This window comes from Haliaeetus leucocephalus, unplaced genomic scaffold, assembly GCF_000737465.1.
Source record: "Haliaeetus leucocephalus isolate CR32 unplaced genomic scaffold, Haliaeetus_leucocephalus-4.0 Scaffold656, whole genome shotgun sequence".
NCBI lineage: Eukaryota > Metazoa > Chordata > Aves > Accipitriformes > Accipitridae > Haliaeetus > Haliaeetus leucocephalus.
The window spans coordinates 5,285,894-5,303,203 of record NW_010973092.1 but is presented as its reverse complement, the minus strand read 5'-3'; the positions used below and the strand labels follow the sequence as shown (position 1 = coordinate 5,303,203).

The window sequence follows — 17,310 nt, the reverse complement described above, 5'->3', positions numbered from 1 at the left end:
CACCCCCCCCACCCCCCCCCCCCGCCTCAGATTATCGCTCTGTTTTTAACATAGGGCAGGGAAGTTTGCATATTTGTCCTTTTTTTCCAGTAGGTCAGTCCTTACAGTGGATATTTGCTTTACCAGTAAGGGGTTATATAATTTTTATTCTTCTCTGTATTGTTTAGTTCTTTTAGGTTTCTTATTTGAATATATGTTGTTAGAAATTAGATTGAACTGCTGCCTGTTGTGTGTAATAGGAGGTTTTTCAAGGTGTATCACCTCATGAACAAAACTAACAACACTTGTAAGAGGTCAGTCACTTTCTTGACTGGCAGATATTCTCACTTAACTATACTTTCTACTGTATTTCTCCTTAACTATTAACTCCAGGACCATTGGTCACAGAAATTCCACTAACATGGCTTCATCATGCATTTACTGAATTTGGGATGTAACGCCTTTTGATTTTAATGGCAAATAATGAGGTTAATAATGAAGAGTTGATTTAAAAATAAGTCACATTAATAGTGACACATTAATTTATTATAGTTCAGTCTTAAATAAGAATAATTCTCTGATATCAATTTGTGGGTCAGTCTACATACAGTGAAATTGTAGATCGACTTAAATTTATTTGTATTTTTCTGTAATGTATACACAGGATCTGAAATGAAACTCTTCATATCCTATTAATAAAATTTCCAGGAGAACTTAAGAGAACTATTTATAAACAACGCTGCAACAGTTGTGCTGAATAAATGCTGCTGGGTTTTCTATTCAATTTTTTAGGTGATGAAAATTTTAACTACAACGAACTAAAATACAACATGTCTATTATTGGTGAACAAGCTTCCAAAAGTGTTTTTATTTGCCCTAAGATAACTGCACATAGCTGCTTTTGTATTTGGCTTGCTGCAGTATGGAGGATTTTCTTGAAACTTTGGTGTGCTTCTTTTTACAGGAATGTACAGAAAGAAGATCGGGTCCCAATGCTTGATGAGTACAGGGAGTACAAGAAAATTAAAGCCAAACTTAGGCTGTTAGAAGTCCTTATCAGCAAACAAGATTCTTCAAAATCAATTTAAATTGTATTCCTCCAACGCATTGAATAACATGATGTTTCCGTATAGTACCACTGTACTTAATGGGTGCTTGTGTTCATTTGTCATGCACTGTTGAAAGAATCCAGTTTGTGCACTTTATTGTGGTGCCACTATAACATGTTTGAAGGGTAAGTAGGTCCTGGCTAGAGAGCAAGTAAGATTTCTAAGTTCGAGACTGCTCTATCCAACTTTAGCAAACACAGTTTCCATCAAAGTTTTGTGTTACAGATGCATCCATCTTGTTCCAAAACAACCATAGCTTTTTTTTTCTTTAGCATACAAGAACTTTTGAGACTTTTGTTATTACCAACTTTTTGCGTTATCGAAGAAATTATTAATACCGTAATGCTACACTGAACTACTCCTCTTGCCTATTTTTTATTATGGGGGAAAAAAAGTCAGCAAATTAAACATACAGCTCTTTTTCCTGGAACATTTAAAAAACAGACTGAAATTCCTTTCAAAGGACTGCTGTGGAACAACTTTAATTTTTGGTATTCTAAATTGCACCTATAACACAGTAATAATTAACATCTATGGATTTTGCTCATTAGTGGTCACGTTTCCTCCTTGATAATGATGACAGTGGACAAACCAGAAAGTGACCTTGCTTAGTGTCTTTTAAAACTTGGAAAACTGAAAAGTTATATCACATGCTGCCTACAGGACTTATGTTACTGTTGTTCATTTTATCATTTTATTGGTTATTGTTTATCAACTAGCGGTGACATAGTGTGTTGTCTGAATTGGATACTGCATCTCCACTTTCAGAAGATTTGAGGAACATAATGAACATTTCAGTGTATGGGAAATCTGATGGCACTCAGACTTGCATAGCTCCAGCAGAAAAGAGCTGGCTTAGGACAGTTAAAATTCCACTGTACCTGAAATAAGTATGGTATCAAGGGCTAAAATCAGTGTAGTTAATGCGCACCACAGGGTGAACTGTCGGTTTTGAGTGAAAAAATTACTGCTGTTTATCACAATTTTGTTTTACAGTTGGAGAATAAAAATAAGTTATCTAACCCTTATGATGTAAGCAAAACAGTTTATGGGCCTTGCATGATTTAGCTTCAGAGTTGAAACTAAATAATGTTTTGAGTATCACATCTGCTGTGCTGAATGATGATTTAGCTACTAGCTTTATGCTCTGCAACAGCCATCAGCAGCTGTTTTTGATCTGGCAAAATCTAAGTGTTAATTTTAACTGGTGCTTTCTCAATTTTTTTTTTTTCTTCAATGTATCAGTTTGATTGTGGCCATGTTTTGCATGCACCTACTCTCACTGCATGTTTTTATGACTGGCTAATGTCAACATAGCTATTATTCACACTGCTTTATGAAAGACCAAAAATGAACTTTCTCACAACATAAGAAATGGCTCGCATGTAACCTCATAGACTTGCTGTTCTGTTATGAAGCATATGAAATAGGTTGAAAGTAGGATTTTTAGTGCTCAGATTTCATCTGTGTACTGTAGAATACTTCTTTTGTTTTACTCTGCTTGTAGGCATGTAATTTTGGAATTCAGAAAAAAAAAGCACTAAAACTATTGAGCACTGGTGGTATGCCTTTTTTTTTTTAACTGCAAAATGATGTGGGACCTGAGAGAATTACGAGGTTAAGCTAGTCTTGAGACCATTTATCAATTTTATTCAGTTCCATTGTGCAATGTACACTTCAGTTACTTTTCTATCAGTCTGCAGACACGGGTGTATCCAAACATTGAAACTAATGTGTACTGTATAGTGTTGTACATGAATGTTTGTGTTTTATATACCACATGCAAAATGTCAATATGCACTATTTAAATGTTTTAAATAATATATTCCTCCTTTATAATGCTTAAATCTATATGATTCCAATATTTTTATAAGTGAATGAGTGATCAGACTGGTTCCAATTCAGAATTAACAGCTGCTTTGTGTTTGTTATGCAGTGTTTGGCTGTTTATTCAGTATAGTAGATAAGCATGGCAACAGTTATGCTGAGTGTGTTTTGTGCCATCCTTGTTGAGCAATAAATAAATGGTAGAACTAGGCATTTTGTGATATAACAGTTTTACTTTGGTAAAAGCAAAACCTATATATCTATATGGATATATAGATATGGAATATATATAACTAAACCAGATATAATTGCATTGCTATGTCTGGTGCTCATTGTATAGACTTTTATAATAAAAGTACCTTAACCTTTATTGTCATATATCTTTGTTTCTCATCATGCTTTCTCCTCCACTGCCATCTTTTAAAAACAAGTGCCGAGTCCTTCGCTGTTCCTGCACGTATTTGTAGTTTCAGGGTGTTGCTGAGGCAGGTCCGAGTCCCACAGCCTGCCAGCAGAGCCACGTGCACTGGTGATGGCTCAGGTGCCCAGACAGCCCTTGATGAAGCTGCAGCAGTTTAAGCCTTATTTTACCTGTTTAGAATGTGCCTCTCAGCAGAGACAGCAGGAAAGTGACCAAATCTGTTCCTGAACTGACAGCTTGGCTTATGGTGCGATGTGGGCTTCAGTTCCTGCTGGGGTGCCAGCCTGCTGTGTGATGACGCTGTAGCAAACTGTGAGTCTCAATCATTCCTGCTCCAACAGTAGCAATTTTGGGAGTAGATGGGGCAGAGAGATGATTCAGCCATTACTGGGCTAATTAATTCGCGGCCAATGAATACACCTTCAGCTGATGAGCAGCATTTGGTCATGTCTCTATACCCATAATGATCTCAGCCTTAAAATTGGTATCCCAGCAGTTACTGCTTGCTGTGTTTGTGTCCAGAAAACACTGTTATTGCACACACTTGTAAACACAAGAGGATGCTTTTCCTCTGGACCAAAAAGATTATTTTTTCATAGTATATTGATGTAAATTTGTATGAAAAGTGACTGAGGTCTTTCAAACTGACTCTTCTGTTGTGTTTTGTGTAAATGCACCTTTCTTCAGCTTAAGGCCTGGCAGGGGACAGAAGAACTGGAGGTCAAGACTCTGTGGATGTGTGGCAGTGCAGGTAAATGGGAAGAAGAAAAGCAACTAGGAAGTTGAGGGAGCAAGTGAGGGAGAGGGGGCAGAAGGCAGCCTTCCGTATGTTCTTTAGAGTGGGCCAGAATAACCTTCCCTCTGATCACATGGCTTTCCTCTGAAGATGGGGAGGGAAAGAAAGCACAAATTCTTAGGACATTGGTTTGAAGAATGAACAAGGGTGCTACAGATCTGTTTTACAACCCCCCATTTTTCCTTAGTGTTATTTATTCAGTGAAGCTTGCTCTGATGAAAATGCTGATGAGAAGACAAAAATCCCTTAAATTGTGGTTTAGTGGGAACTGTTTAAAATCAATGTGCAACAAAGCGATGAACTAAGAAGATTTTAATGAAGGAAAATAACCCTGTGTTGAACACCATTAGCCAAAACAGAGGAGAAGCAGGTATTTTTGGAAGGTGCAAAAAGCTCAGTGATACTGGGACAGATCTTCCTTGTGGAAGAACCAGTTCTGAGACAATGCAAATCTGTAGTATTCCAAGCTTTACCTCTTTAAACAGGTTTGCTTGAGCCATTATGTTACTGCAAGGCAAGGAGCTTGCTGGGAAAAGTGAGGTGGGCTATAAAGAGGGTTTCCGGTGCCCCAGAGGAGTAGAGCAAGGTTGAGGAGTGCTTGAAAGCTCTTGCATGAAGTTCTGGGTAAGTAACTGTGTCTAAAGGTTTCGAGACTTCCTTGTACGAGAGGGGTTGACAGGAGGAGGAAAGGTTGGAGATGCCAAAGGTGCAATACATCTGCTTTCCTGCATGCCAGGCTACTGAGTAATCAAGATAAACAGATCATCAGTGACCTATGTTTTCTGGGACGAGTGTCCTGGGATACTGCGTAACAACAAAAACCCTTGGGAAGTGAAGAGGTCCATTTTTATTTTAAACTGGTCCCTCTTAGAAGAGAGAGAATGTCTTGGCTTGGCCAGGAGCTTAAAGTACAAAATCTGTGAACCCTGATAGGCAAACCAGAGCCTGGCTACATGGTGCTACTGGGCTGAAGGGATCTCTGGGTCCCTTCAAATGCGTGAGTGCTCCCTTCTCCATGACACAGCTCCTCCGCGCTGTCATTAGATGCAGAGAGACCAGAGACCGTGTAGTAGCTTGATAGTGCTCTGCGGGGCATAAGGCTTTATAATGTTATAAATCCTTGTGGGATTTATGTAAGATTCGGGATACTTTGGAGGCTGGGGGTTGTGCGTCATGCACAAGCTGAGATGTGCAGCAGCAGGGACTGCATGGTGCAGGCAGGCTGTTGCAGCCCCCCGTTTCCTCATGGCATGTTCAGATGGCATTCGGACATGCGATTTATTTCTTCCTGGTGGCTGAGTCCCAGCAGTGAGCAAATACTAATGACCACATAGGGGTAGATTAGGTTCTGGCCCCAACGTTACCTGTTGCCTTGGAGAGAGGCGGTTACACGGATTTCGGAATGAAAAGGGTGTTCTGAAAAGGCAGGCTGGTGCAGGGGGGCGGCAGAGCGCCCCTTAGTGGTCCCAGCTGCCAAGGCCTGATCGACGTAAAAGATTTATTATGTTTTTTTCCTGAAAGAAGAATTATTTTTTTTTCCCCTCCTCTGAAGGCAACAGTAACCTCTTTTGGAAGCAACAGGTGCCTGGAACAAGAATTGTTGAGAAATAAGCGTTAACGTTGGCAGCAGATGCGCTAGCAAAAGAAAGGGGAAGGGAGGGCTAATGACCTGTGTGCTGGACTGAGCTCGGTGACGGAGGGTTGCGCTGGGCTCCGTCGGGCCACAGATCGAGAGAAGGGTATGGAGCAGGCCCAGGATGCTGCCATTGCTCGTGATCTGCTCTCGGTTACACATCTGTGTCTCACAGCAGCCCCAAAACAAGGTAGAGGAATAAATGTCGTCATTCAGGCATTTGTAGAGATGCCTACCCAGAACTCTAGCAAGGCTGGTCGTTTCTTCTCAGAGTTAAAGAAGCACCTGCAACTCTCAGAGAAAAGACCCAGAAGCAACAATGGTATATACCTTTATTAACATTCCTGCTTCTCTTATCCAGAAATAGAAAAAAAATAAAGGGGGGGGGATGGGGACAGGACTTTGGATTTAAGCTGTGTGTAGAGTCAGGCCATCTCTGTTACCAGAGCCCATGCATTTCACTGTGCTGTCTTGCCTGAAGTGTCCTTCAGTTGCTGCATGCTTTTCATAATTCTCCTGAGTTTTGCATTAGTATTATTTAATTCCTTCCCCAACTCGGCTGTATACCTGAGGAGCCTAGAACACACAAATACAGCCACATATCCTTGAGATGGCGCTGCCCTTAAACTTGCATTTGCAACCTTCCTCTCTGCTCACTTGTGTCAGCTGCGGAGGGTCTAAGTCCTGAAATACCACTTCACAAGCACAAGGTCTTACAGTCTCTGTCCCCTTCCCTGGGCAGCCACAAGAAAGTGTTCTGGAAGAGTGACAATATTTTAAATTCTTGTCCCACCTCATTCTTGACTAATGTCCTTACAAGCTACTCTACTAAATTCTTTTGTTTCCTTTTTCCCCCTGAGGGCAGTTGTTGTTAGCCAGCATAAAAGCACTTAAAATACCTTAAAATCACTGGCTTTGTGTTGGTCTTCAGTCTCTCAGGTTGTTGCTCCGTGAGGGCTGCAGCTGCCTGGGAATGGGAATACGACTGCAAGAACAGACTCACACACACTTACTGCTGAAATTCTGCAGTGGAGACGTAGCTCTGAGCTGTGACTGCCTCTGTGTCCTCAGTAGATGGATACTTCTGACAAAGTTTTTCTCTCCCACTCTGTACCTCTGATAACTTCAGATGGCTCTATTCAACACCAGAGCAATAAAAAAAAAAAAAAAAGACAAAGCCGGCATGGCTCACTGGGACATCTCTAACACAATTGCTGGAGCAGGGAGGGGGCATGCATGCAGGAAAAGATATATGCAGCTTTGGGGAGAAAATGTTCTCCATCTGAAAGTAGATTTTCCTTCTGGCCCTTCCAGAAAGACAGGATAGAGGAATACACATTTCTTTTCAGAGTTGAGAGAGATTGCAAGTGTTGTGTGTAGTGTTTACAGCTAGCCAAGGGGCTTTTCCCTCTCTTGAAGTGATTTTTAAAAAAAAAAAAAAAAAGTTTTAGAAACACTTGCACAGGCTTACCCCAGATACAGAACTACCAAAGACTGCTGGAAACCTTCTTTTTGTAAAGCAAAAGGAAGCTGCAGTAATCTTTCTTCTTGCTGTAGATGCAGCCTGTGACCCAGCAGATTGCTGTAAAACTTGTTTGTTTTCCATACATCTGTTTCTGTTTAACATTTGGGCAAATGCCCAGCTCACAACTTTATACCATTGCTGAGACACCCTGATCTCACCCTACTGCCAGCTCTGCTATTGTAGTGTATGACCTTGCCTGAACAAGCTTTCATTTAAAGTTTTGGGCATAATTAGTGATTTTTCTCTATTTATAGGTCTAGCTTTTGCTATTCCTATGATCTTAATAGTATCCTGTGGAGAAATAGCTTTTGTAAGTAATAGTGGGGACAACTGTGACTCTCTTTGTATTATTCAACTTCTGAAATATTATCACCGGTTTCCAAGAATATAGGAAAGAATAAAGCCTACCTTTTCATTAGCACTGTCTCTGTTCGAAAGCTTAGAAATATCCTTTCTTTTAGTGGCTGAAAATTCCTTGCTTGTCATTCACACAAATGAGAAGAGATAGAAGTCCTGTGAGAATAGGTCTGTGCTCGGTGCAGGGGGTAGCAGCAAATGCTGAGATCCTACCTTTCCAAGCTCTCGTCTGCTGGATTTGTATCCATCTCTGGTTTCTTAAGCCTGAGCTTGACAAGGGCCTTATTGCAACTCTGAACATAGACAGGGAAAGTGAGGTGTGTTAAATGGCTTGCGTTTAACCACAGACACTTTTGCACAAGGACTTGAACTCAAAGAACAAACTGTCAGCGTAATGCCTTGGCAATTAAACAGAAATCCCACCAGTCTCTCTCTTGGTTCCCTTAGCTCAGAGAACTTACCCTGCTATATCTCAAATTTGTCATGAAATCCCTGAAGGTAATAGCCAACCAAATCCAGTAAGAGTTTCTGGTTTTAGGCATATTCATTTACCTTACTGTAGTCCCAGATAAATAGGAGAATAAGCTTGGGGGGGAGGAATCTAAGCTGTGCTGTTGCTGACCAGACTAGCTGCATCCTGGTGAGGGACTCCCCCTTCCTTTTTCTTAATGAAAGCTAGGCTTTGCGGGAGCAATGTAACTTGTGTCTATGCCATTCATAAAATCCTGCAGGAAAATTTCAGGTAGATACAGCTGCCAGCCCTCCTCTGCAGCATGGTCAGTGTAGGCCGACTTGGAGAAACACAGTCTGAATGTGCAGATCTCTCATCCCACACCTATCTCAATCTTATTTATCTTGCTAGTGATGCTGTATTCCCCAGTTAAAGTCAGGTGTCTAGGCGGAGGTACTGACTTGTCCCAGCAACAGAACTGCAGGCAATCTCTTTGGCTTCAGTGTATGCATTTGGCAGGAAAAGAGGAGGTCATAATTTCAAGTTGAACTGAAAAGTTAAGGAAAGATTTGTTCCCCTTTTGTACTCATTTCTGGCACATAAAACCAGTCTGAACTCTGTGGAGTTTTAAAGGTACCTATTTCTACTTGTCTTTCCATGCAGAGAATATCTTTAGTTTCTCAGTTTGGAAGAGCAGCAACAGTAAGCTCTGAAGCAAGCTGATGACAGCATGTATCACAAACCAGGCTAGTCTTAAATAGTTTTTACAAGGGTGAAGGAAAGGTAGGCTCCTTGTACCCTAAGTCATATGCTACTGTTACTATTAGCTCCTGTGGGTCTGATGGAAGGATGTCTCTGTATCTGTCAAATGTTTACTTAAAGTGAAAAATAAAATATTGGGTGTTCTTAAGTGGTTATGGCCCAGCTGTTTAAGGCTCTTTGCTAGGGATGTAGCTCAGAATTCCTCCTCTTATCTTGAATTAAATGAGATAGTTACAGAAGTGTTTACTTACCTGTCTAAAGAGGTCTCTGATCTGAAGTTCTTGACTGGGTATCACTTCAAAGTCTGCTTTGACTTCTGAATAGGTATCATTTATAATAGCCAAAAACATGTTCTGCACAGGAAGGATGCAGTTAGATACTTGTTTCTGGAAATTGCATTTGTATTATGTTAGGGCTGTTGTTTTGGGGGCTGTTCCATGCTAGAGCATGTAACTAATGGAACTGAAGAGCTTTGCTGGGTGCAGATGTGCTCCTAATGCAGTTAAATTATCTGATAATCTTAGGGTCTGAGGGAATATTTTTGGGAGACAAATCACTTATTTCCCATCTGCAGTATCAGCTAAAGGCCCAGTTCCTTGGAGGTAACAAATTTCCTGTCATATACATATAGCTTTTTCAGATGGTATTTCAATCTGAAGTAATTAATGAAAACATCGGTCTAACTGATAAAACAAACCTGCACCTACACAATCCCATCAGTCTCTCTTTAACCTTCCTACCTGACAAGGCTGACATTATGCAGTTTTCAAGAGTACCCAATTAAGTTTTCAGAAACTAAAATCTCAAGAAAAGGGTGGTGCAGTACGCTGAAAGGTGCAACATGCTCATTTTGTGGTGCAAAAGCCCCTTTTGTGGCTGTTTGGAGGAAGGGAGAGCTGCAAAATGCCTTGCCTGCTGGGGACTCCTGCAAAAGAGTTCAGACTGTCTCTCTGCCAGGTGTACTGAGGGGCAGCCAGGGCAAGCCCAGTGTCACATTGGGGTGAAAAACACTGTCTCAGAGCACTATACAACAGTTCTTCTCTACTGCTTATGCAAAAGGATAAGTATTTTTAAGATTATACCTACCAGCAACACGAAGAACACAAAGAATACAAATGTGATGAAGTAAATAGGTCCAAGGATTCTGTTTGTTGCTTCTATGGTCTCAAAATTAAAATCTCCCAGCACAATACGAAACTGTGTAAAGCTAGGAGTAAAAAATACCAGAATGAGGCTGACTGGCTTTTCCTAAAGAAAAGTATTGTAAGCATTATTTAAAAAAAAAAAAAAAAAAAAAGGCCATAGAAAGCAATAGATACAATTGAGACTGATTCACCATTGCCTTAGTCACTGAAATCAAAAGGCAAGCCAGGAAAATACCGCAACAGTAAATTAGGCATTTAGCATATATTTGAGAATTTGAAAATACAAAGGAATTTTTAAATGGTTTGTATGAGAAAATACTTCAATTTTGGATAAATCACCTGAGGTTTTTTGGCTTTTTTTGTTTTTTTAATTATTTCCCTTCTGTTCTAGCTTCATGATCCCTTATCTTCTGTTGGTACAGAAGGTAACAGTATAGGTCCCTCTGTCCCCCTATAGGGGATTTCATTCCTAGCTGAGACAAATAAATACTACAAGGTGTGAGGACCATCAGAACCAGTTCCAGCTGGCATCTGGAATTGATGTCATGATGTTGCTACAGTAAGTGGCTGGAAAAAATCTGCGGAAGAAAGTAACAGTCAGCAGATGGGATGTGGGGACTCTTGGCTATCCAGCTGGATGTTTTCTTAAAAGAGCAATAATTCCTGTTCGCAAACATGCCCAGCTTGTGCTCTGAGCCACTTGGGTCTCTCAAGCAGTTCTGTGGTTTTCATGCTGGGGACTGTATCGCATATTCCAGTTTCACATTGTTGCTTTTGAAAGAGGCAAAAGAGTAGCAGCCTGCTGCCAGGCCTGCCTGATTGCCCAGGAGCCTGGTTACATGTGGCAAAGCAGTGCTGAGAGCTGTGGGGACTAATAGCTGCACTTGGTGAACTGCTCCGGAGCTTCCCCTTCTTATGCTTCCCTGACCCATTTAATTTACATGTGGTCTGTCTTGAACACACAACGGCTTTGGGAAACAGATTGTAGGGCCAACAAAATTGGGTTTACTCTATGAAATAACTGTAAGTGTTAGAGACCTGTACTCTTTAAGTTCTGCTTAGCAGAAACTGGTTTGCACCTGCACCAACTGGGCGTTTTGTATCAAAAAGTTTAGAAAGTAGCATACATGCAGTTTTGGAAAGTGGAAAACTCTTCAACCTGTGACCCGAAGACCAGATAGCCTAACTGGGCATAGGCAAAGAAAATGATGAAGAACATGATGGCAAATCCAATGATGTCTTTGGCACAGCGAGATAAAGTGGAGGATAGCTGCGTCATTGTTTTGTTAAAGCTTACGTATTTAAGTATCTGCAAGAGAACAGAACATATTGTTATTGGGGGATCAAAATACATTGCAACTTCTTAAAAGAATTTCTAGAATGTTATCTGTAATCATAATTTACAGATTAAGTCACACCTAGTTGCATGTTATGTATCTGTAAGAACTAGGATTGGGTGTGTTTGTGGAGATGAGTGTTCTGCAGGGCAAATATGCTTATGTTCTAAAGCTAATAGTGTATAGACAGGTCTTTGCTGGGTACTGGTATGTGTAATCAGCTCTAGCAGATACGGACCCCTGGTCAAGGAGGTTGCAAACCGTAACACTCTCCTGTATCTGAGGATTCCCCAACGGGCTGAGTTGGTAAGGAGCTCTCTTACTTTGGGTCTGAAACAAGGCTTGAACAGAAGCCTTGTTCAATCACAGTCATTAATTATGAACACAGTTGTACTACTAAATTAATAGTCATCAGTCTGAGGGGAGGAGGATGATGCAGGGGGAATGTGTAGCTGGGGTACAGAATGGATGTAATGAGGAAGACTGTCCACAGAACTGGTCAACAGCCAGTGCTCCCAAACAGCTTCTTCCTGCAGCCTCAGCCTGGGAGGTGAAGGAAGGCCAAAAGCCTGTTTATTTTAAAAGGATGTGACCTTTCATGATATCTTATGTTCAGGTACTTGGGGTATGGCTGTAAAGTGTGATCTCTTCTGGCAGACACGAGCACCTGCCCTGCCTGTTTCGCAGCTGCTTTGTGCTAGGCGTTTCACAAATACCTTAGGGGAGAGAGGGCCTGTAAGCAGCCTGGGATCAGGCAAAGTTTTGGGAAGTTTCATCCAGTCACTGGGAACACTGAGCCCACCCAAACCAAAGTCACTGATGTCTGCTGGGTGCAGACCCCAGTCAGGGCCAGCAGGGTCTAGTAGATTAGGGGCAGTGGCATGCAAACATGCTGGACTGGTTTGGCCCCAGAGCACCTGGTTAGGAACAAAAGTAGGCCCTAATCTTAGAGACGTTTACTACTCTGTCCCAGAGATCAGCAAATCTATTTGCAAGTAAGAATGAAATTAAAGGTGTCCTGGCACAAAGCCCCTTCTGAATCAAGTTCAGACACATTTTGCCTTCCTCTGCAGTTAAAAAGTAGCTACTGTTTTCATAGCTTTTGGCTACAAAAGCTATGAATAGCTTCACCTATTGCAGCCGTGCCATCTTTATAGGTCAGGCTGTGACCAGGACAGTATGGGGTCTAGGAAAAGACTGAGTGTGAGGTGGCTGTTTGGCCATGGTAATTTCTCAGCTGCTCCAATGCAGACAGCTGCCCACATGCAAAATTTTTTTTTAGATGGGCTTGGAATTTGTGTGAGCCATGTTTATGAGAAGGAGGTAATTTTAAACTCCTGTGGAATCTTATAAACAAAATTCTCCCTTTTAGCCCTACCTTTGCAATTCACCCATGAAAATGTAGAAGTGAACATTTATGCTATGCTTAGAAACACTATGATTCTCAAGTGCAAAAAAAAGAGAGTAAGAACCAATACCTTTATCCAAGCAAAGAAGATGTTGACAGCAATCATGTTGTTGTAAAGGACTTGCCAGAATGCAAGGAAATAGAAGTCTGGATATACATGGGCATCAGACAGCAATTCTTCCATTAGCAGGGACACTTCTACGGTGCAGTAGATGTTGAAGGCAATGGCAAGGATGGATACCTGAAAGAAAGCAGAAGCCAGTGAAACCGAAGTCCTGCTACACTCCCTCTCTTCAGACTTGTCACTTTGCACAAGAAAGACTGCACTGATTTCAAAAGGCCCTTGGTTAGATTTGAAGAACCTGAGGGGTTTTTTTGTCGTAAATTGTATATATGAGACTTTATCAGCCAAATAATTTGTAATTGTACGGTGATAATTCTGGGCTTGTGCTACGTAACATGCTGCATACATTCTAATTTTACTGTGTTAGCTCTGTTATGCGCTAGTGCTTCCCTGCTCTGCAAAGATTAAGGCTAAAACAAACAAGGTGGATAATGAGTAGAAAGGACATGGAGCCACAGCAAGCTGACAGCAAGGCTAGGAAAGAGTTCAAGTGTGCTGAACCATGGTGGCCCACGTGGCCTCTTCAGTGTAGAGCAGTGGGTGACTGACTCTAACCAGACACAGATTTGGGCTGTTCTGGCTTGTTGGCTGTCTATCTAGTGCCAGCCTAGGCTGGCAAGCACAGATGTGAAAGTCAAGGGGTAGCTCACCACCAGCAGCAGCAAATCTAGCCAGTTCCAGGCACTTCTGAAATATTCCTTTTTCAGCTTTACTATTTTTATAGCTTCCTGGATTATGAATGTAACGATAAAGAGGCAAAAGGTGATTTCGCAAGAAGCCAGGAAGTAATCATAATATGTGACATATCTGAGGAGCTTCACAGAGTAGATATGTGAGGAGGTGACAGCACCCCCAGTAGCAGGGAACTCTACCACCAACCTGAAAAAAATTGAGGACTGGTGTTAGTTACCATCCCTTTAAAACATCTCAGCCCTTAATTTTCTAATACTAATTGTTACTACATTAATAATACCTTATTGGAACTCCTATATCTGTAAGATCTTCTCATAAGCGTTATGTTTAGTCCCCCATGAAAAGAGGGACTTACACGGTAGGGAAGGTTGAGGGGAAAACAAGAAGCTCTTGGGATACCCAAGCTATGGTGGTTGGTTAAAAGTCTTTAAAGAAACTGTATTTCAGAAGAGCAAGCATTCACCCTACCCTGAGTCTTTTCCTTCCACTAGCTGACAACAGGACTAACAGTCCAGTCTTTGACTCTGCAAAAGGCTATGAAATTTATTCCAACTGATAGCAGCGACCAGCTGTACAGACCAGACATCAACTATTAAAAAAAGTGGAAAGGAAGCATCTCGGTCTGCTCCCTGCACTAACTGAACTTCTGCATTTTTAATGAATTACTGTCTTGCCAGCTGCTACCTGACAAACATGGCTGCATATGCCTGAGGTGACCAGCCTTTCCTTGTGTCCTTATGGAAGCATCATGCCTCAGTAGATTGGATTTCACATGTAGTAAAGGTAAGAACTCACTTGATTATACAGAAGAGGTTTATGTTAGCGTTGTATGTTGAGAAGTCGATAAACACAACCCTGGTTCCTCTAGTGAGCCAGCTGTTCTGCCTGAGAAACACCAACTTCTCCACACTCTCCTGCTTCGATTTAGGTAAGGTGAACATATATCCTCCACTGCTGTACAAGCCCATAGATCCCCAGTACCATGGGGATAATGAGGAGGCTGAGGTGTATTTCCATCTATCAGAAATGGGAAAACAAAGCAGCTCAACTTACGGAAGCTGGACTGAAGTAAGCTTTAACTTTTATTTTATACAATCCTTGTTAGTTCTTGTGTTCTTCTGCATTCACAACTGACCATTTAAGCCAGACCTTTAAAAACCATTTTTCTTTATATGAAGTGTGCATGAGACATATGGCCTTAAGATATTCCCAATTCTTTTATTTGCTCCATACTCATTGCATTCACAAAACAGCAATTGCTTATGAATCTGGATTTCACCCAAAGAGGGGCAGACAGTTTATTACCTTAAAATCTTTATAGGTAAATGGAACATCTCTGGTTCACATAGTTCATTGTTACCGTGGCATGTTCACATATTCTTTCATGCTAAATTAAGTCTGTGAAGCAGGCTTTTTGGCTCTGTTTCCAGAGCATTTTAGCATGATTCCAATTTATAAACATGTGATTTAAATTCAGGCCTCATATAATTGAGCATTTCTCCAGAGATGTTAGTGGAGATAGGCCCACTAACATGTGCTTCTGCTGAACTGGGCTCGCTGTTCCCAGTTCCTCCCGTCTCTCTGCTATAGATTTCCCATGCCAAATTCCCATCTATAATGTTGGCACAAAAATAAATCCATGGTTTATCTCAATGTAAACAAGACAAAATCCCAGCTAATTGTATGCACAGTTGTTACAAACTGAAGAACAGTGGCATTAAGGATTTGGTTAGGTTTTCAAAAACATATCTGTGCTGAAATAGGATGACTTACTCAGATTTGTTCCTTAGACCAAAGTCAGACCTGTCTTCAGCTCGATAACGATATTCACTGTAACAGTCTTCTAAAAAATGATGGAAATATGGGTAAATGGAGCAAGTGTTGTTGCGTACTTTCAGCTGGCGAATCTGGGCTACTCCTAACAGCAAATTCTCATAGTAAATATGGCTGTTGTTCTGCAGGGTTAATGTCGTGTTGTTATACCATTTTTCCCAGTAGAGTCCATCCAACAGGGGTCCCTCTGCAAACTGTAAGTGAGGTTAAAGTTTCAAAAGAAGATTTAAATACCACTGTTACCCCACTTTTTAGCATACAAATCTCTACAGGGTTCTCAGGTTACGTATAGCTACAGAGTCTAAGCTAGAATAGAAACAGTTCCCACCTATGTGCTGTCCTGTAAGCACAATATATTTGTATCTTTTTTTCTATGAGTCAATTCTATTCCTTTTGCAATTCTATCAGAGAAAGACTAGAACATATGTCTGTTTGTGGTTTCACTGAAAAATTCTGCTGAATTCTAAACAAATATGTTTAAACACAAACATTATATGTTGTTTCCACAAAATCTGTTAGTTATCTTACTCTCTGAAGATATGTTTTGGGATATATTTCTGACTAGGTTTTTAGTCATCTGAGTCTAAATGAGGAAGTATTTATTTTTGAAGGCGGGGAAAAAATCCCTCTTTTTCTGGGTGTTTCTTAGATGCAGATAAAGAGCATTAAACTTGGGGAGAACATTATTCTGAGTAAAAAACCACATGCCCCCATGGTCTGGCACCATCCGAGAATATATTGCAACCATTTCTAGCACATCAGCACGCATACTGTATAGCAAGGGCTCACTATTTTATGGACTAGCAATTACAGACACCATGATAAAAGGGAGTACAATTCTTCCAAATGAATTGTTAGAACCAGGCATTTCCATTTTTAAGGAAGAGTAGGGTGAGAAACTTTGCCTTCTGCTGTCAGCTGGGCAATGCTGGTAATTTTGGGAAGTCTTCCACCTAGTAGTGAAAACAGAGATAAGCGTTTTGCAACTGTTACTGAAATATGAGGTAACGTTAACAGCAAACCAGGGGAAGCAAGATGGTACATCTTCCTGGCTGCCCCAGTGGAAATCAAAAAAATATATATATTTTTATAACACGTGAAAGTCAAAAGAACTGCGAACCCCAAAGATCCTTCTGTTTTTATTGAAGCTCTTTCCAGACCAAACCTAATATTGAAAATACGATGCAGCAATTGACTGGCCTATTGTTTTCTTCAACTGACCATTCGGAAGTATCTCTCCAAATGCATTTAAAAAAAGTTATTTGGCTGAAAGGACATCTAGCACACGGCTTTTAGGAGAACCACAAGACTGTATCGCCCCACATTAACACTAGTAGCTTCTTCCCTTGTTTGCTCTCCAAGAAAACATCTTTGCAAGGAAAGCCTTACCCTCCAGAAATCAGCTCTGCTCCCAATACTCCTGAAACCACTCCTGTCGTCCTCAGAGGAGGAGGGCTCCAGGAAGAGATGGGACATGACTTTGTTGAGGTTGTACATGTCCGTGCTCACCATGCCAAATGTCACTGGAAAGAAGGGGCAAAGAAGGGAGGCTCGCAGACTGACACAAGAGGATGACAACAGCTTCTAACCTTGCTTCTCCGCTTCAGGTGTCATTAAATCATGCTGGTAGAAAAAGGCAGTCGGAGCAACTTCGACTGAAGTGACACGTTGGGGGGGGGGTGACAGGTGTGGGAAGGAGTAAATACAGACAGCGGTACAGCTTACACGCTAATTATTTGTAAGCGGTGGAAGTCGCCTCAGTCGTTTGATGACTTACGTATACTGAGGTCTGTCAGGAAAACGATGTAGATGACCAGCTCCCGCAGGGTGGTTTTCAGTTCCAGTTCTCTGCTGCAACTGACCCGGGCTTTCACGGCACCTGCTCGGGGGGAACATGGCGGCGGGGGGGG

At 41.3% G+C, this 17,310-nt stretch overlaps 2 protein-coding genes across 2 annotated transcripts in view; one reads left to right on the top strand and one right to left on the bottom strand.

The window, feature by feature from the left end:
* FAM13B (family with sequence similarity 13, member B) overlaps positions 1–979 on the top strand; it is a 48,414-nt gene extending 47,435 nt beyond the window's left edge. The window contains exon 7 of the mRNA XM_010579202.1: positions 944–979. Within this exon, the coding sequence (XP_010577504.1) occupies positions 944–979 (36 nt within the window). The remainder of the gene's footprint in view (positions 1–943) is intronic.
* Positions 980–6,223: 5,244 nt separating this feature from the next.
* Positions 6,224–17,310, bottom strand: part of PKD2L2 (polycystic kidney disease 2-like 2) — a 29,074-nt gene continuing 17,987 nt past the window's right edge. The window contains exons 2-14 of the mRNA XM_010579201.1: positions 17,178–17,282; positions 16,790–16,923; positions 15,341–15,594; positions 14,363–14,584; positions 13,525–13,753; positions 12,821–12,991; positions 11,133–11,314; positions 9,947–10,067; positions 9,112–9,213; positions 7,861–7,940; positions 7,699–7,768; positions 6,779–6,900; positions 6,224–6,341 (exon numbers count right to left, since the gene is read on the bottom strand). Of these exons, the coding sequence (XP_010577503.1) occupies positions 6,224–6,341; positions 6,779–6,900; positions 7,699–7,768; positions 7,861–7,940; positions 9,112–9,213; positions 9,947–10,067; positions 11,133–11,314; positions 12,821–12,991; positions 13,525–13,753; positions 14,363–14,584; positions 15,341–15,594; positions 16,790–16,923; positions 17,178–17,282 (1,910 nt within the window). The remainder of the gene's footprint in view (positions 6,342–6,778; positions 6,901–7,698; positions 7,769–7,860; positions 7,941–9,111; positions 9,214–9,946; positions 10,068–11,132; positions 11,315–12,820; positions 12,992–13,524; positions 13,754–14,362; positions 14,585–15,340; positions 15,595–16,789; positions 16,924–17,177; positions 17,283–17,310) is intronic.